Here is a 20249-nt window from a genome sequence, read left to right on the forward strand (position 1 = left end):
TTCAACGCCCGGTAGATTGGAGGAGCGTTTCGGTGCGTTGTGTAATGGTTTTGTTGCGACGACTTTTCTTGCCGGACTCACCGTGACAATACGACGGATAGATCGAGCCATACGCAAACACAAAACCCGAAACTCTTACTATATCTACATCTACTACTGAACGGATGCATGAATTCCATCGCAAAACATACAAACAAGGCACTTCGAAGGTTTTGAGCGAAACGAAATGGAGCACATAAATCAAAGTGGGTTCCTGTGCTCTGTGATTGTTAATTTTGCGATGAGGTCTCTTACGGATGGTTCCAGTTTCAGAATGAAATTGACTCTAAATCACTTCCAATCGGCATAATAGTGAGTCCGGAGCTCAAACAAGACGCTTTACTCGTACGTTCAGAGCAACGTCTTTTTATTAAATTATTCCAATGAGCTGTAACTATTGTTTCAACTATTTCGATGCTCGTGACCGCATTCCAAGAAATAACTCACAAGTTGCTCTGCTACTTTCTACACTCTGTCAGTCAATCGAACCTCCCTTATTCCTGCGTGTCACCAATCTCATGTCATCTATTCTCATCTCACAACCCCAATAACCATGAGAACGATTTTATCAACCAGAACTTAGCATTCAATACGAAACGCACGGATAATAGTTGCCAGTTGCGTACTTTCCCTTTCCGATCCGAAACAAACACTTCCCTAATCCCTGCTCAATTATGCAAACCAAATCAATTACCAGATCACAATCCGGTCGAATTCCCTCGGTGACACGTCAGACAACAGCGAAGACGACGAGGACGACGACGACGACGTATCTCCGTCTCCGTCAGACTCTGCGCTTCTTCCCATCAGTCGTCATCGGTCAACTGTCAAAACTATTGAAGTTCGCCCAATTGTCGCAACGCAGAGGACCCACAACCTCACCGTTTGGAAACCACAACTGTCCTTCCGGTCACATTCCCCTGAGGCAACGTGCGCACCGGTTGGACATTCACCTCACGTTTCATCGCACTACCACTTTCCACAGACCAGCAGCCTCAGCATTCGATTAGCCATCTTCCCCATTGCAGTGCCGGACGGTTATCGAATCTTGTGGCCTCGTCCTCATCGTTCACCATTCCCCGGCATGTGCCTGGTCCATTTGCTTTCGGATCCTGGGAAGAAGATAAATTTATTAGAAGGGCTTCGTGAAAGATGCGACTGTCAAACCTTGCGCTGGCTGATAAATTAGACCAGATCTTGAGGCGGAAATCAAGAAGCCACACACATACTAGCCGGCCCGTGATGTTCGGCAAACGTGCGGAAGCACGCGAAAGGACATTTACGCCAGCCAAACAAATCAATATCATCAACAGCAGAAGTGCACACACATGTCTGTCCGGGGTAAACATGGGCTTCTGCCGGTACTAATACGCTTCCGTCGCCACACATTGCTCTGACAACGAGTCTAATCGACCGAGCTCCGCAAGCGATTCCGATTCACTATTTGTCCAGCGCACCGTAATACATCCTTTTTATCTGCTACCTCTCGAAATCCCTTTGTCTTCGGTGCGTGTCAGAACCTCCAGGCCAGACTACACTTATTTATTGCATCGCAACACCGTTCCGGATAGTGCTGCGGGCTCGGAAGGATTCTCACTTGCGACGAACCACCTCGCACGGAATCGAACCATGCTGGTGATGGTGGAATGAAAATTGGCTGCAGCTCGTTTCCCAAAGGATTCAAATCAATTTGTCTACTTGTCACAACAAATATAAGAATTAATTGTGTGTTTATCTTATCCCTGTTCGGCTTCCGCCAAGGAACGGGCGAACCACAGCCAAGAATTTGACAAGGAAACGCTCAACAAACCCCTATTCCTTGTTCATTTACACCTCGCTCTCGGAACCACTTGAACGTTTGAAAGATTCCTCTTTCGGGCAGGATTGTTCTTCAATATTATTATGGCCGACTCTCCTTGCCCGATTCACTCCGATTCCGATGGGTAAATTTACGACCGGAAAACCTTCTCATACGTTTTCTTTCGCTCGATTCTCGTCCCACTGGCCGACGGACAGGACACGTAAAACTGTGGATTAGCAATTAGGCTCAACTTCATGCTATTCTTTCTTTCTTTCGATTATGTAGCTGGAGGTCAGTAGTCAGCAAGTCAATTTATACACACCGTGAGCCTTCTAGCGCCTTGCTATTGGTGTACCTCGGCTAGCTCCAAGGCTTTCAGGTGTGACGACCTGGCCTGCAGCCTGCCCTCTTAGCGAAAGGCAGATGGCATCGACTGGTCAGCTATAAATTAGATGAATTCAACCGAACGTTCATTACAAGCTAGTGATTACCTAGTTTTCTAGCGGCGGTGTTAATTAAAACGTGCCATAAATCAAGTCTCACTCGACTCCGGTAGCCGACTGATTCGTGGGCCAAAACTACATTCTTACATAGCTCTTCTGAAGTGGATTGATTTCCACTAAAACCTAAGCAGCCTTTTGATGCAGGGTGTTAAGCGTTGTTGAAAGATGCGTGTATAAATAGAGGTAGAATAATAGAATCAGTTAAAGAAATGGGAACACATACAAGCCATTGCTTTCCTATGGCTCACTCATTTAAAAACCACGAGTGATTTACTATGCATCAAATCAATCAATATTCAACAATGTTGTGCAATTTACTGATTATTCACTACACCCTTTTCTATGCAACTCAAACGAGCACTTCTAGGAGTGTTTGTAATTTATGAGTGATTTATCACGCCTGATTGCAAACATCAAACCCATCCGATTTGTACTTCCGATCTATGGTCTATCCTGCCGTTCATCCTGCCGGATTAGATGACTCCAGAGCATATCGTCATTTGATATTGATATACTAACACCTTCATAGACTTCAGATAGGCATCCCAAGAGACGAGCGAACGCAGGGATTCGAGGCTGTGCATGAGCAGTTGCTTTTGTTATTGAAATGCAATCTCATCGCTGCAACGAAACCATTAGGCAGCCTTTTATGTGACGTAAAGTTGCATCATAGCACGACGGCAGAACTCACTCCATCGGATACCACACTGCACATTGCACTTCCTTCTCTACCGGACATCGTGCCGGAATAGCCCTGAGTAATGACCATTCAAAGACTCTTGCACACTTCGATTCGAACGCCCGATTGACGAGCAAGTTCGGTACTGGCCGGCGGCGAAATAGGAAATTGACACACCCTACACGCTTTCGAGTGGTAACATCATAATCATAAACGGTTGATTTCATTTCCTCCATTCAAGGAAACGATTGAGACTGATTCATCGTTCAAAGTCCTTGCACTCGACAGCCACGCTGTCCTTTTGTCGATCCTCCGGCAGAATGGGGAAGAATCGGACAACCCTTCCAACTTGGGTTCTATCGTGTGGTCCGACTGTTCAATATGTCTCTCGGCTGGAGCGCATCCCAGGGAAGGGAACAAAAGAGATTTGAAATTGATATGCCCAGAGACGGATCGGACGAAGCAATCAAGTGAGCATAAACGGAACCACGAACAAACCCAGGGACCGACACTAGACCAAACCCATCGAAAAGTGATAGAACATGTGTAGTTGCTACCTATACCGGCCCACTAACCGGTCCACTCCAACCTAGCACTTCATCCTTTCCGGTCTGCTCAGTAGTGGTTGAAAATACGGCTGACTGTCCCGGACGGTTCGAACCCTTCCTTATTCTTTTTTGTTGCTATACTACGAAGGGTTGCCATCAATACGCCACATTAAAGGCTCGGGCTCATATCGAACCGAGAATAACAAAGTGGTCATTTTCTACCATTGTTATGCGTTGTTTGTCGGTAACTGATTCCACCCATTAGGATAGCTTAACTAGCAACATCGTTATTACGCACATATCGATAACTAAATGTTTAATGATGTTAGTGATTTTCAGTTATCGCCTCTGTTGGGAATTGTTTGCTAAAGGGTGTTGAATATTACAGCAGTCCGGATGTTGAAGGTGTTACAATGGAGCTCAACAGTGATCAACATCGTGAATGCAGCAGCGATTTCTTGGCGAGTAAAAAGAGGTATTTGGAAGTTTTTTTTTGTCTCTTCTTTATACTCAAATACTTAACTTCTTGCCTGACATGACAACAAGTTTGTATATACCTTGACACTAGGCACTACAACCTCGAGGGGTCTCAGCCTGCCATTTCTGACTTTCTGTGACTTAATTTTACCCGTAGTAAAGTAGTCAGCCCTACTTACGGGGAGGCGGTCTGGATGGGATTTTAACCCCGGTCCTGCCGTGTGAAGACCCGCGCTGTTATCGCCTCGGCCACCGGACCACCTCAACACCTTGCTCTTAATAATGAAGTAATGATGAATAGCCCACAGAACGAAACGCATGCCATAGATCCCTCTTTCCTAAAGAAGGACACATTCCATCTGTCGTGATCCGTCGATAATGTACTTCCCACAGGCTTTATGTCGAGTCGAAATCGAATAATGTGCCTCACATTCCTCAAATGACAGATATTTATGAAAAAATATTCCTTTCGCCGTCTGCTGGACAGCTGCCACTCTCTCTTCTTACTAGTTGTTAGGCATGACAGCATTGCGACGTTTATGGAAGAAAAACCACACAAACGAAATCAAAGCGAGTAAGCTACCGTATATTCCAGCAAAAGAGCGAATTCGAACGGTTCCTTTCGCAAAGGGGATTTATAAATCTAAGAAAATCTGTGTTTGTCTAAGACTTCAAGCTGCAAGCACAATCACTCCATTCACTCAAGCCGTGGCGAAGCGGTATTTGTGCGAAGAAACAAGAATTCACCAAGGATAATAATGCACAACCACAAGCAACCGGACTGTGCGCCCATTGAAAGATGGTGGCCACCGTCGCCGCTGCTTATCGTTTCCGTCAACAACAGCAGAATGGAGCAAAAGAAAAGCGGCCGCCGGTACCGACCAAAAACGTCGCTTCCGTTTTCTTTTTGGGACAGATCAAAGCATCATACGGTAATCCGCTGTGATTTATTGTGGATCATAAATATTATTCATTAATACGATAGTAATAAGGAGGAAAAACATGAAACAAACTTACGCTTCTGTTTCGGTCGCCATCCGGTCATCATCAGCGGATCGCCCCATGCTTTTTTCTCGGGGCTTATCACAACCCCGCCCGACAAGGGAAGCCGAAGGAAAATCTCTGCATCGAGCGCTGAGCTCCGTATCGAGTCCATTAGAATCTCATTCGCTTTAATGAGTGATTTTATCTCCTTTCACCGGGGCTTCAGCGGCTGGGCTTTTCCGAAACTCGCAGCACGGTTGACGGTGGCTGGATTTATGAATAAAGAATCACCGTTTATTAAGGACCGGATGTTGGACATCTACTCCATGCGGACGTTCACATCTCACACTCACGCTCACGGCACACAATCATCATCAGTGGCGATGTAATATTGGCTTAGCGTTTGGTAACCTCGTGATTGATTGAACGCACAACGCGGATTACGGTCATTGGGATGAGAATAGGCGTTCGTACCGTTTGATATTCCATTAAAGCCTTCACTTGACTCTAGAGTAGATATTCGTTGAAGGTTTAAAAATAATATTCTCTTTTTACAAAATAAAACGCTAAAAAACGATCTTCCAAGATCCATATCCAACGACTCGTACACATCAAGATGAACTGGATCAACAACATGGGCGACAACAGGAGAAGAAGCGCTGGGACACAGCGAAAGTCTTAATAACAGCGCACCACCCTAAATCAACAAAAACCATCGTTAATTAAGTCAACCCCTTTGGCCAATATTTTGTCACAAAACCGTCCCACAAGAATGGAAGGTATCCATCCGCGACCAAACGGACAAAATAAAATTCAAAGAATCGGCCATCAACAACAGCAGCAAAAAAAAACACTCGCTCCCCACAAAAACCGAACCTTGGATTCCAAAGTAACGGAAATAAATTCAAAGAAAATTAGACAGATTGCATCTAACCATTCCGTCTCGAGTCACCTAGTTTTTTTTTTTCTTGCGCTTGCTCGTTGCCCGTTGTGATAAGACACGAATCAGTCCGATTGTGAGGGTACTTGAGAGCAATAGCACAAGTGGAAACAAAAAAAGATTTGCTTACCCTTCCGAAAGTGTCTTTTGGCAACGAGATTGGTACGAGAAAACAATCCATCCCAACATCTGACGGCCGGCATGGTTCGGTACTCCCGCTGCAGGCCGCTGGCCGATTGCAAATGAGTAAATATCTTCTATTTTTTAATTGAAATACGAACCGCTTTCCCGTGAAGATGGCGCTGCAGCCACCCAACATCCTTGCCCTGCCCCTAATGAGCACAAGAAAAGGCGTTTTCCTTTTTTATTGCTCTCAAACGCCTTTTTTCCGCATACTTTTCGAGCGTTTTGTTTTGCCTTTGATTTTTTTTGCTGGTTTGCATCTGTATTCTTCGTTGTTCACTAAACAGCACGGCTTCTTATAAGTCATCGTTTTCTGTAAGACAAACACCTCTCAATCTTTTTTTTTTGTTTTCTCTCGTCTTTATAAGCAAACACCGAGTGCCCAGAATGGGAACTGGAGGTTTGACTGATTTGCTCACATTGCTCTGTTGCACACCCTCCGGAAAATGAACCGAGCAAAGGACAATCTTGTTGGAGGCGTTTCATTCCACTTTTAACACTTTGGTTTTTTTATTCTCCATTATTTTCCCTTCCAGACTGAAGTCTTACAAAAAACAAGCAACTTCCATTGTGCAAGTGTCGCTGATTCCTGTAAATTTCATTACGTCTTTACCGGGCAAAACGTTAAGCGAACGAAAAGCGACGTAATGACGGTTGATACCCGTATGGTCGGTTGCTGAAGAGTAAACCGATAGTGAAAAAACACTTAACCCTTGCCAAAACGTAACCAACGTTCGTAACAATTTCACAATATTTCGATAGAAAAAAAAACATTATCACTTTCCCGATTTTATGAACATCTATTGGATGTTTGCGATGTTTTCATTCAATCATGGCCAAAATTTTTCAATTAGTAGGAAAATCGAAATCTTGTTCATTTACACGGTATTCAGGCGGAACCATATCATGCCAGCCAACTAATCAAGACCAGTACCCATTCTCTTCACCGTGCCTAATACACACCGTTCCTGACATACACTTTATCAACATGGCGCAGCGCGGTTGGGCCACCCTACACGACCATAATAGATTGACACCTTGCGGCATGTATTTAATGTAAATACAAATCAATTAACAGCCAAATAACCCAGCCCCAAATAACCTCCCGGCGTTTGGTGTTTGATAATAGATTGGCGCTGGCCAGTTCGTGGTTCGTTCGTGGGATGCTGGTCGGATAGCTAGATGGACGTGTCACTCGGTACGATTACACTGCGAGAGTTTCTTCCGAGCAGCTAGCACGAGATACGCTGCTGGTCCAACGCTCTCCAATTCCACAATACCTGCTTTGACCACATCCAATGCTATCATGGACGGGAAACTTCCTCGTGTGAGAAATTTAGAAGGAAGAGTGTGTACATGACACTACGGTGTAATTGATTTTAATAGCCATCTCCGAACCGTTGTAAGTTGAATAAAGTCCCTCGTCCAGTGGTATGGCTATCTACCACAGCGCCTGGGGCTTATTGAGGTTTGGAAACACGTAATCTCCGATGTTTTCCTGAACCCAGTCTAGGTCCTTCGATGTATGTTCGACTCTCGGTTTTCCTCTTCTACGGCTTCCGTATGTTTCGAAATGTTTGTTTTAATCGTGTATCTTGTCTACTGACAAATCAATCAACGAGCCAGCGGTCAAAAGACAGTTCACAACAACATTAATAAACTGTTGCTGTGACTGACGTGGTAAACATTTTTTCAGCTATTCTTATCAAAACAATCAAGACATTTTACGACTAGGCCTTCTAACCCTTTTGCAAACCTTTCGTTTGTTTTCTGGCGATCGAACCACATCACGCAATAACAATAACATTTTCCGTATCCGTTACTTTGGGCCTTTTTTCCTTTAACCCTTCAATCAGCCGGGTGACTAGACGTTTTGAGTCCTCCATACCATTACGGTGCTGGATGACTAGCATGTATTGATATATTTGAACGTGTATTTGAACCCACCCAGTTCATTATTAATATAAACAATCAACCCCCTAATGGGAATACAGAACCGAAGCGGGCGCCTGGTCACTTACACCTGTACAACCGACTTTTGCTCATTCGCTTAATATTTAATAAAATATCTTCTAAGTGGTTTGATTTTTTTCTTATCATCAATAAAATATTCCCTTTATCTGTTAGTTTCCAAACAAACTCAGGGGTCCATCTACCCAAACTACTCATACGGCCACCTGTCGAGTCGGTGTGTAATTTGCCGGCGAATTTTCTCATTATTCATCTTAAGAAGGTATGCTCTCCATCCATCTGCTCATTCTCTCATCTAATTAAAAGCCGGCTGCCGAGCATCCTTAGCACCTCCTCTCACCAGTCTCTATCTCTGTATGTGTGTGTCTCATCCAATCCATCTCATCGCCGAGGCTCGTTTGCTCGTTTTCTCACGGTGCCGTCATGAGCAAATTATGCTAGACCGCGGGCTGACGGTATGCTGCCTCCTCAAACTCCCTCCCTCCCATCGACTAATAAACGGTGGTTTTTGCATCTTATTAAATTAGCACTCTCTTTCCCGTGCACGCACACACACACGCGCACAGCTCACTTCCACGCTCACTTTCATGCTCATTTCTTCTGGGTCAATCTTTATCCTTCCATCCCCACCGAAAGGGGAAAAGTCGCTTGCTCCCCGAGCGGCTACTTGCTCCTCGGCGAGTAAAAATCCTTTCACAACAAATCTGTTCTTGCTCGTCAAAAGCTCGCGCTAGCTGTCCTGTTCTGCGACACGGGTAAAACCATTTTTCAACCACGCCTCCTGGAAAGATATTTCAAGCGCTAATTACGAAGGAGAAACTTCGTAGCATTTTAACTCGGGCAAGTTTTCTAATCCATATTTATCCCCCAATTGACGCACCGATTAATTGCCTTAGGACCTGTGCAGCGATGAAGCAGACAGAAATGCACCTGCAACTACACGATCGGCCGTACGTGCGATGACCGATCTTGCTCTGGAACGACACTAATCGTCGAAATTGAATAATCGACCCCAAACCGTCACCGGTAACATGAGGCGAATTGGTTTAAAATTGCACGCGTCGCCTTTGAACTGACTCACGATCAATATTTTGCTCCCGTGTGTACTCGAGCAAATTCTACAAACAGCCCTTAACGAGCCATAATTTGACCGACTATTCTTGGCGCAGCCAAGATCTTCCACCACTTATTTAGGATTATCGTTGATCTGTACCGGTTAGTCGCGTGGCTAAGATCGTAACGTCCACATCGTCTTTGATCAACTCCGGTGTGTGCATCGTGCAGTGGTTCCAGTGTGGCAAACATCTCACGCTACCCTCCGGTTCACTGATCCTCGCGGTACGTGAGATGTGATGCACACCATGAGCAATCACCACTGCGTAGTGTAGAATAGAATAGCGCTCAACCACGGGTGGTAAACAGTGTGTGGACAGTAGAGTTATCAGGCTAGAGTTAAACCCCCATAAAACCAACTCAAAACACCGCACAAAATGGCCGGACTTGGCGTCGATGACGTTAAGGTTTCGCTCCAGAAGTTTGGCCTATACGATTACGTGGTGTTTGTGCTGATGCTGATGAGCTGTGCTATGATAGGAATTTATTTTGGATTCCTAAAGAAGAAAGCCAAAAAAGGTGAAGCTGAGGCAGACTACCTGGTGGGAAACCGACAGATGAAAGTTATTCCCATTTCGTTGTCGCTGATTGCGAGGTATGACGAAATTCGCTGGCAATCGGAAAAGTTTAGCTTACTGTTATGGTGATCGCACAATTCTAGTTTCATCTCCGGCATTTCACTGCTCGGCACTCCGACCGAGATTTACCTTTATGGCGTGCAGTACATGTACATAATTGGTGGAGTGATTACCATGGGATTCATCATGATGTACTTCTATCTGCCCGTGTTCCATAACCTCAAGCTAACTTCTACCTATCAAGTGAGTTACAAATAGTGCCCTCAAAATCAATGCAAACTCTCTCCACTAATGCGCTTTTCGTCTTCAAGTATCTTCAAACCCGGTTCGATCGACGAATGCGTCTATTCGGTTCAATTCTTTTTACCTTGGCCACGGTAAGTACAGTTCACACAGCTGTTCTTCACCCATTCGTAGATTGTGTGTTCGCAAGGTCAGCCGTAAATCGACGTCAAACCACAACACAAAACAACGATAGAATAGAACTGCTAGAGTGTTGTGGTCGGATGAGGGCAATCTTTTAATTTACCTCAATTGAGCCATAGAGGTGGACGGGTCCGGTCAGAGTTCTTTTACCTACCAAACGTCAACAACCAACAGCCACGCATGACCGACTTAAACGGATCGTATCGCTAAACAACGCATTGATCGTTCTACTGAGATTGCATGTCGCCTCCGTTTGACAGCGATTAACGATGGTTTGGTTTTGCTACTTTCCGCTAGATGGCGTGGCTGCCTATAGTGATCTACGTTCCAGCGCTCGCCTTTAACCAGGTGACGGGCATCAACGTGCATCTCATCACACCCATCGTGTGTGTCATCTGCATCTTCTACACTTGCGTCGGAGGACTGAAAGCCGTCGTTTGGACCGATGTCATCCAGACGGTGCTCATGTTCGGCGCAATGGTGCTCATTATTGTCAAGGGAACACTGGACGTTGGAGGTCTTTCGGTGGTGATGGAGCGTGCAAAGGCTAGCGGACGTATTGAGGGTCCTGATTTTCGCTTTGACATGACCACACGCCACAACATCTATTCCTGTGTAATTGGCGGTGTCATCTACTGGCTCAAAACAAACGCCGTAAGTCAGAACATGATCCAGCGATACCTTTCCCTGCCTACATTGGCCGCTGCCAAGAAAGCACTGTGGACGTTTATATTCGGCACCTTGGTACTGCTGGCACTGTGTTGCTACAGTGGATTGCTTATCTACGCCAAATACTACGACTGTGATCCGCTCACTACTAAACTTGCCAACGCCAAGGATCAACTGCTACCGCTGCTAGTTATGGACACGCTGGGAGACTTCCCAGGACTACCCGGGCTGTTTGTCGCGGGAGTGTTCTCCGCCGCCTTGAGCTCACTGTCGACAGGGTTAAACTCCATGTCCGCTGTGGTGCTGGAAGATTTCTTTAAACCTTTCTCGAATCGTCCTCTTTCCGAGAAACAAACCTCGTAAGTAGCAATCGTAACGATCAATCAAGCGTTCTTATTAATTCCCAATTATTTTTCTGCAGCATTATCATGCGAGCTGTAGTAGCGGTTTTTGGCTCAATCTGTGTCGCTTTGGTGCTGATAGTTGAGAAGCTTGGCTCTGTTCTTCAGCTCTCCATGAGCCTCGGTAGTGTAAGCAATGGTCCACTGTTGGGAATTTTCACACTGGGCGTCCTGATTCCATGGGCTAACGGAACTGTATGTGTATTACAATTTTCCACAAACAATCACATAGTTATAACAACTGTCTGTTTATAGGGAGCTATAGTAGGAGGGTCGGTTGGATTAGCCGTGATGATTTGGGTTTGCCTCAAAGCTCAGATAGCCTTAGCCACTGGAGAGCTTGCATTCGAGCTGAAGCCAGTCGACACTCGAGGGTGCAGCTATCATTTTATAGCCACAGAACCGATGAGCATGCTGGCTATTAATGCTACAACTGCTCCAATCGAAACGACTTCTGCGTAAGTACTGGTTGCATGTGCTCTTAACAAAAATAGTTTATTTGCCAGCTTCTCCGTATTACAGTGAGCCTGAGTTTGCACTCTATCACATATCCTACTTGTGGTACACGACCATGGGAGCACTGATCACGATCATCATCGCCGTCATTGTGTCGTTTATCGTCGGCGCTAACAAACCGGACGAAATGAATCCCAACCTCTTCTCGCCGTTCATCCAGCGGATCCTGATAAGACGCCGGATAGCAGCACGCACCCAGCTCGAAATGGTAACCGGTGGCATCAAAGAGATCATCCAATGATTGATTCACCATCATTGCCATTCCAAACGTCCGACCGGACAAATGGCGATGAATTTTTCATCTTTTCACTCTAGCTTAAAATTGAAATTAAAGAACTTTCCAAACACAACAAGTCTTTTTTTTCTTTCGCTCCCAAAAGAAGGGTGAAAAAATGCAAGAGCTGTGGCTAACCGTAAGGCAGCGCAAAAAAACATCACAACGAATCCAGATACCCCCGAGATATCAACCTTTTTTATGCGCTGGTCCCCATTTCTTATCCACTGGCCAAACAACTGGCCAGGCGCGGTTGACGTCCCTTCTCCTGAGCCTAGCCAGAAGACGGTCCCGGACCGGGTGCCGGTGGGTTGTTGGCCAAAAGTTTGGCAGAAAGTGACAGAAATAACCGAGGCGAGCAACAACCTAAGAACACACCGGGAAAATGGCTACAAAAAAGAAACGCGGGCTAAATTATTGAAAGATTTACTACCATGGCTCCCTTGGCCTGGGTGTTTGGGCTCGCCCAAAAACTGGAAGGGTTGGACACCGAACCGAACCGCCAAACATAAGAAGATGAAAAAAAAATCCCTCAACCTCGTCACAGACTGTACTTGAATCGTTTTGCTCCGGCGGAAAATTGCTTCCTGTATAATTCTGCATACACCTCTTTCTTTTCCCATCCCTCTGTCTCTCTCTTTCTGTCTCTCTTTGGCCATTTCCACCAGTATTTCCAACCCGTTGTGTCTCCCGTTTCATTTGACGCCCAAAAGTACAAGCGAAACAAGCAACTCCAAGCAAAGAAAAAAATAACCAAAAGCGCCCTATGCCGCATTGCAACGAAACGCACACAGAAAATCAAGAAAATCTGACGAGTTCTAAGGGAACGTCGGCCTGGGACGGGAAAATAGTACAAAAAAAACACATCCACGTTTGCGTGTCACGAAAGGCAAAAAAGAATGATCCGAATTAAAAGTAAATATTTGATATTTCTTCCTCAACTCCTTCGAGCCCAACCGAGGTCGGGGCAGGAGAAAAAAAAGCGCCAGGGAGAGGCCGCCAGCGGTGTTGTTGCGCCATCAGCGCCTTCCATCGGAATTGGTTTCTGCTAAGGCAGGAATGATGGGTTAAGTAATGGGGAGCAGCGAACACCAAGGAAAAAACACTCACTCTCACACACACACACACACACACACCCAACGAATGGCCTCCCGCACCCGACAACTTCAAATGAGTCAAAGGAATCCCACCATGCAACTAGCAACTATAAAAATTTGCTCCGTCTCGGTTGGATGGGCGGCTGGGATCAAGTAAAAGGGTTACTGTTTTCACTTCACTCCCCTTCGAGTGTGGCACCCGCTTATCCAACCGCCCACCCAGAGTGGCCGTGGAACCTTCGTCACGGTGCAAAATTTTAAGTATACAAAACGCAAAAACCGAACACCGTGCCCCGATGTGAGGAGGGGAAGGCAAGGGAGAAGGCAGGGAGGGGGTTGAAAGAACGGACCGGGATGTGGAAAAACAAACTTCAAATAAGCCAGAAGTCCGATAAAGGAAGAAAAATGGAAAATTTGTGGATTTTTTAAATTAAATTTTTATGATTTATTGTTAATTTCATTAATTAAATTATGCCCTTTTACGCCTTCGCCTATGGCAAGGCACGGTGGGTAATGATATCTCGGTTATCATTAGATGTGTTTTTTTAGCCTTCTTCAACCTCACCCCGACACCCGTGCCCTCTTGTACTTCACCAAGGGTGGGTGAAATTGGAGGAAAATCTTTTTCGTTTTGCGGTTGCTTAAGCGACCACCGGAAAGCATAAATCATGGTACAAGATCTCACTGATACCGAATCGTCTTTCCTCGAAGTGTCGCAAAAGGCGAAAGTGGACGCAATTCCCTTTTTTCACTTCTATGCTCACTTCATTTTCTTTTCTTTTCTTCTTACTTATCGATGCGATATTCGTGAACCCTTTTGTTTAAGGTGAAAAAGCAGGCAGGACTGCAGTTCCGAAGAAGTAGCCTCTAGTCAAAAATTCTTTCAACTATTGAATCATAAAACAGTGATTCGGTTTCTTAAATAAAAAAGATCATAACCTCCAATAATATGAATACCTTGAAGAAGCATTGAAAGACCGAAGAGAAAATAACGACTAGCTTTTGAGGACAATTGCCAGGATTCTGTCTGTGCATTAATGCATCACCACATTCGTGGGATGTTCTTCTGTCAAATAAAACTATTAAGACCCTTTTCGAACAGAATGGACCGTCTGCAATCCTAGAGCATCATCACGAAACCTTTTTCTCACAAACAAGCCCCAACGGCATATCCGGTCTCGAATCTCGAACCTTTTAAATTGGAATCCACAACAAGGCTCGGATGGAGAAATCACTGCCTCCAAAGCGAATGAAATCGAAGGAAAACTTTGACAACAAAAACCATAAACCCACCCAACTTACAAGATGTTTTCTCGATCACACAAACACACGTGAGGATACTTTCTAATGGTCCAGAAGATCCGTTTTGAGACTGGTTAACAATACCGCAAATTCTCTGGGCCGCAATCTGGGCCGGGGAAAAAACCTGCCCAAAGAACTCCAACCATTGTTACAACTTACAAGGCGTGTGTTGTGTTGGCAATAGTAGACCTGTGTTCCAAACACGTCAAACATACGTGCGACAATCTCAGTACAAAAAGTAAAGTTCGCTTCATTCTTGACACCAATGCGGACCGCTTAAAGTCATTTAATTATGCTTTCCTGCGAGGAAATCATCAATGATTCTTTGTGTAAGTGTTTATTTCAAATACGTAACAGCATTTTGATCAAAAGAGCACACTGCCGCTGCTGCTGCAACGACTATTGAACTTTGTTTTATTTTCTGCGCACGTAAGCCATGAACTCGCACATCTATCTACGCGAAGCACACGCATCACTGGCATGTTGAGAGCATCATGTCAACCACCATCAAACGCAGCCTACTTTTCCAAGCTCCATTGCAAGCAGCAGCATGGCGGCACACTCTACGATGATTTGAGATAAAAGATTGAGTTACCGCTCGAGACACAACGCACGGAAGAAACGCTTACGATACAACGGAACCGGTGACGGTGGGCGATCCGTGTACCAGCCACAACAACAACAAAAAACCGCAAGGAAAATTGAAAAGAATTTTCCCCGATTATGCTTTTGATGTGATTGAAATACACCGAAAAAAAGCAAACACCCAAACACGCTGAAATCTGTCACCGGCGTACGCGAAGGCCTACTGCCATCCACTACTAGCTCAACTCCCGCCGTAGGCGCAACGCCGAGTTTTGGTTGGTAAATGAAACCAGCCTGCCAGTAAATGATATTCTGTCGTTTTTTCACAAATCCTAGCACGATCTTCGTCGTTCAGGGAGAAAGAAAGCGTAATGGTCCCTCGCGAAAACGTCGACCAACAACGCCGAAAACCTTAAACGTTTCTTCACAGATTGATAGTAAACTGTCATCGGCTCAAAAGGATTGGCATTGTCAGGTCGTGTAATCTTCTTTTCTCTGCGCTTCTTCTGCTTGTTATCCATTTTCTTTACTGAGTAATGCATAATTTTCGATATTAGATTCATGTTTCCTTAGTATCGTGATTTGCATCCGCCTATTAGTAAAAAAACTTCTCAATAACATACGAATAACTTAGCGATGCAAGCAATCATGGCTCAACTTTTCCGTCTCAAATACATTTCCAATTACCAGACTGCCGCATTTTGCGTCTTTGCATGTCCACAAAACTACACCGGAAGGAAGGCCTTTTTTCTACATCGCTGATCCGTCTGGACTGAATACTTTCGGAAGCAATTTCCGTTCTGCCAGTAGTCTACCGACGACTTTTTTTTACAAACCCTTACCCTCTGAGTCATTACACAGCGGACTGCGGAACCGAACCGCACCAAACGTCCTGTTTCGATTTAATTTAATTATCCTACTAAATTTCTGCCTTCATCACATGCCAGCGTAAGTCCTCGGCACGAACGTATCCATGCTTCCGCGGAATGGAGGGATCAGCAATTTGTAACATTATTTATGACAGTTCGATTTCTGACATTACACGGCCGCGCGGAAAGCGAACGCCATAAAACTTTTCTTCACGTTCTTCGACTACCAATTTCCAACTGGTTGTGGCAAAAGGAACGAAACTAAAGAAAGCAATCTTACGACACGGGAACCGCTACTGCAGCTAGTGATGTTAAATTTAGCTGTCAGTTTCACAATAATTACGGCATTCAAGTTTATTTTCGGTACGATTCTTCAAAAAACATTTTGATTCGCCTTCATTATGGACAAACTTGCTGATAGTCCCTTATTAGTGGTGTTGTCTGTTGTGCGGCAAGGAAGCCTATTTCCATCCACATTCAATCACGACACGAATCGAAACGTTTAGATGAACCTGGTGAAGCGGTTTAACGTAGTTTTGCTGTGTGTAACGTTTCGAGCTGTGCGCATTGCCTACACTCAGGCGTTTTCGTTGTAACGTGTAACGACTCTACGGCGGCAATGGCTTTGAATAGAATTTTTCACGAAGAGAAGAAAAGTTACCGCCAATACACTCTTTTCAATTGAATTTCCTTATCCACCGAAAACAGTCTGATCAAAACTGGATGCCATTTCGTAACAGATATGGGAAAATCTTCGACTAAAAAAGGATACGCACTCCAAAAATTAGCTAAAAAAAACCCTACGCTGCTCGAAACATTAATTCCTTTTCCCAAGACGAAAAGGGAGGAAATTTCACGATTTCCCATCTTTCCGCACTGGTCACCACCACTTTTTTCAACATCCATCGCCATCGGACAGACGAACGTGGGGCGTTTGGGAACGGACATTAATAAATTTTTTAATTATGAATTTACATAAAAAATTATCAAATATCTTCAAATTACAGATAATATCTATAAATCATACCGAACAGAAGCGGCACCGGTCCCCGAGGGACCGTCGTCATTACTCCCACAATTTACGCTTGTCCAGAGGTTTAGGGACCTGGGCATGAAAGCGCTGGCCGTGGAAGCGTTTTTTTTTTTTAAGTTTGCTCTACAGCAGAAGGCTTTGCATGTTTTTTCGCTTCAAATATGGTTTCTTTGGTGAACGATTTGGTTTCCCTCTTCTTCTGCTTGTGCGCCTTCTCCTGAAAGACCTATCTTATGCTCTTTTCTATGCTCGTCCAAGCTACCACGTCTTGGGAGCTGTCCAAGTTGACAGTGCCCGCGAAAGGAATCTCGCGAGAGGTCAAAAAGAAAGTGAACCAAAGACCCACGGGCGATGGCGCACAAAAAAAATCGTGCGCACTGCTAAATTACCTTCCACTGCTTCTTTGCGTTTCATTATGGGCTTTTCCCGGTCTGTTTTTTATGGACCAATCAAAGTGACAGTAGCGAGCTCCGCCATTGCATGAATAGCGAACGCCGTAAAGTAAAATGACTTAAATTTAACGCTCGGTCGCTCGGGATTTCGTCGGTCCTGGCTTTCCACTCGCTTTCCACCGCTAGAAGGCCAGATCAAAGACTTGAATCCTGGCGAGATGAACCGACCGACCGGTCCAGAGTTCCGGAAACCATCGGAAGCCAATGCAGCGAGAAAAAGGGTTCATCTACCTGGACAACCGTCCGTCCGACGCCCCATCCCCGTTGAGATGTTTACTGGGGTCAAAAATTAATTTATAATCAAATTATAAAATACTGAACGGCGCAAAGCCGCCGGCCGTCATCATCTTCTTGCGAGTCCTTCTGGCATTTTTGACCGAACTTTCCCGAGGCTGCAGTACCAGCGCGCTGTGTCGGTTCATCGAATCGGTGAAAAGAAAATCAGCTGGGATTAGGTTTGCTTATTACGTCTGAGGGATTCCAAACGGCCGTAATCGTCCGGAATAGGAATGGCGCTCTAGGTGGAATAATGCCTCTCGATGGTCCGGGTGTGGCAAAACGACTGCGCTGCAATAGGTCATGCGAACAAGCCATCGGCACACGGTCCACGGTGCCGCGTCACGAGAAAACGTCGTTCAAGGAACGTAAAATGTCTTAAGTGAAAACTAACGAGTTGTTAAAAACCCATAAACTGGACCGAACCCTTGCGAAAACAGGCAGGCTGATCCGTCATCGTGGTCGACGTCGTCGTTGTCAACCGAACTGCACCGTCTTGGAAGGAGGGTAGAGTCATCTGTCAGTGAGAACATCTTTTGCTTGAAGGATGTGCAACCCGTAAGCCACACACACACACACATACTACCACCAGTAAGTCAGATTATTTCCTCCCTCTGCCTCCCCCATTCCTCCATACCAGTCATCTCAGTCGCGCTCTTTTACGACGTCCCGAAAGAGCTACCGTTCCTTTGATGACTTCGGCCGGCGCGCTGACGGACAGTTTGGCAGGGTATCTGCCGACTCCGACATGAACGCAACTCCGCTTAGAACCCGGTGACAATTGCCCATGTGAGAATTCCTCACTTTTATTGATATGGACCCAAAACTTCCTTGCCCTTACCCATGGGCCGTCCGATTGCCTCAGGCCGTGCCGAAATTGCCGCTACACTGTACACTAGCGTCACGAAGTGCAGTTAAAAACAAATAAAACGAACGAAGGATGATTTCTGGGGCTGACTTTCCGGAACCACCGGTACGGTACGATACGGACTGGCCGATAATTCGTGGGTTTATACGATAATCGCACGTATGTCCATTTTTTGGCTTTTGTCAGCCCACACAAGGCTACATTCGGCGAGCGAATGGAAGCCCTGGCATGATTTCGATAATGTACGTGTTACGTGTGCCGGCGCATAGATCTCGCCTGATGGATGGATATTGACACGAGTCCATAAATAACAGATGAACATGTGGAACCTGCGGAAGATAGTGATAGATAGCTAATGGAAACAACTGAAGCCACCATCAAAGTATACAAGTCTATTCGATGACAACATTTCGTCTTCTATATCCTCTGTTCAATACAAGCACTGATCTCTTGAACCGATAACGATTCATTTGATCTTGAATATTTTCTTTGGATTAAATGAACATGTCAATATTATGTTTGCTATCATCACTTTCTATTTCTTTCCAAAAGTAACCAAGAACAGCATTTAACCAACAATCCATGTGAAACCAGTCGCACAAACTCAACTACAACATGCAACACTAATGAGATCCCCGTTCCATTCTACCCTACCATTTCTAGTAGTCCGAAAAAAAAACCATTGCACTTTTGATTTTGCATTGCTGTTTAATAATTGCTGCTTGCATTTCTTCCCATTTTGTATAAAGCTCTAACGTCTCCATATAACTCTCACTTGGTGGTAAAACTCACCCTAAAACCACATCCAATTTTACCATCGCGAGTTAATATCGTTTCCACAATCCAATCACTAGCGGGCAATGCAGGTGGAAATCTTTGCTCGTCCAGCACGAAGTTATGGATGGTGTAATTACCCTTGGGAAAGGGACACGAGTCTTGTGGGGGTAGGTTGGACTTTTCCAATAGATGCGGATAGACCACCTCGTCTTGTGCTATGATCTCGCATAAAGAACCAGCGCCATTGATGAACATTCGCTTGTTGCCCATGAAGTCGATTTTGTAAACTGTCCAGCGCACCTAAGCATCAGTCCGGAAGAGAAAGTCATCTGCTTCTTGCAAAAGACGATTTTTGAACGCTTACCTGTGCTTCTTTACCAGTGTTTTGAAATACTGTGAAGGAGCCGGAGACACCCAGCTCATTCTTTCCCTGACGCGTCAAGCGGATGGTCCCATAATCGAGCATGTCTTCTATATCGCGAGGAACTGCTTCGAAGCTGTTAAGCAGAACTTCGTAAAGCTACGAATGGTTGTTGTAAAACCATCTCAGTACAATTCGAATGCATCCCCTGTCGATGTTGCTTTGCCCAATACTTACTACTCCATCTGCTAAAGCTATGGCGCACAATAAAATAGCCCACGTACTCCCGATTGCCAAAGTCTTGTTCATAGTAGCTCGTTTCTTTGCCGTTACTGACGCTCGAACTGTGCAATACTATCTTTTTAATACTAGGGCCTCATTGACAACCCTTGTATTTTGTTGTACTGTGGTCGATGATGGAGATAGGAACTCTAATTGCACCTGAATTGCGTGTCAAAGCGCTATGGACAGCGAAACATGCAACACTACATGCTGTGAAGAGTAGTGCATGAGAACGCGTTCCTCGT

At 45.1% G+C, this 20249-nt stretch overlaps 2 protein-coding genes across 2 annotated transcripts; one reads left to right on the forward strand and one right to left on the reverse strand.

The window, feature by feature from the left end:
• Nucleotides 1–9341: 9341 nt before the first annotated feature.
• LOC118517524 (sodium-coupled monocarboxylate transporter 1) lies at nt 9342–12181 on the forward strand. Its single transcript, XM_036063753.1, has 7 exons — nt 9342–9833; nt 9900–10059; nt 10128–10193; nt 10540–11270; nt 11333–11507; nt 11568–11770; nt 11835–12181. Exons 1-7 carry the CDS (start codon nt 9616–9618, stop codon nt 12067–12069), a joined length of 1788 nt encoding a protein of 595 aa, XP_035919646.1. The 5' UTR covers nt 9342–9615; the 3' UTR covers nt 12070–12181.
• A 6987-nt stretch (nt 12182–19168) lies between these two features.
• Nucleotides 19169–20041, reverse strand: LOC118517546. The gene is made up of 3 exons (XM_036063785.1): nt 19960–20041; nt 19726–19881; nt 19169–19661 (listed from the first exon to the last, which is right to left on the reverse strand). Exons 1-3 carry the CDS (start codon nt 20029–20031, stop codon nt 19356–19358), a joined length of 534 nt encoding a protein of 177 aa, XP_035919678.1. The 5' UTR covers nt 20032–20041; the 3' UTR covers nt 19169–19355.
• Nucleotides 20042–20249: the final 208 nt, after the last annotated feature.

Source organism: Anopheles stephensi, chromosome 2 (genome assembly GCF_013141755.1).
Source record: "Anopheles stephensi strain Indian chromosome 2, UCI_ANSTEP_V1.0, whole genome shotgun sequence".
Taxonomy (NCBI): Eukaryota; Metazoa; Arthropoda; class Insecta; order Diptera; family Culicidae; genus Anopheles; species Anopheles stephensi.

Excerpts from the sequence above, each read along its gene's own strand:
- LOC118517546 (XM_036063785.1), bottom strand. The coding sequence starts at position 20,031 with ATGAACAAGACTTTGGCAATCGGGAGTACGTGGGCTATTTTATTGTGC. Across the intron at positions 19,882-19,959 it reads TAGCTTTAGCAGATGGAGTA|CTTTACGAAGTTCTGCTTAA; the intron begins GTAAGTATTGGG and ends AACCATTCGTAG. Across the intron at positions 19,662-19,725 it reads ACACTGGTAAAGAAGCACAG|GTGCGCTGGACAGTTTACAA; the intron begins GTAAGCGTTCAA and ends ACTGATGCTTAG.
- LOC118517524 (XM_036063753.1), top strand. The coding sequence starts at position 9,616 with ATGGCCGGACTTGGCGTCGATGACGTTAAGGTTTCGCTCCAGAAGTTT. Across the intron at positions 9,834-9,899 it reads TCGTTGTCGCTGATTGCGAG|TTTCATCTCCGGCATTTCAC; the intron begins GTATGACGAAAT and ends GCACAATTCTAG. Across the intron at positions 11,771-11,834 it reads CCAATCGAAACGACTTCTGC|TGAGCCTGAGTTTGCACTCT; the intron begins GTAAGTACTGGT and ends TCCGTATTACAG.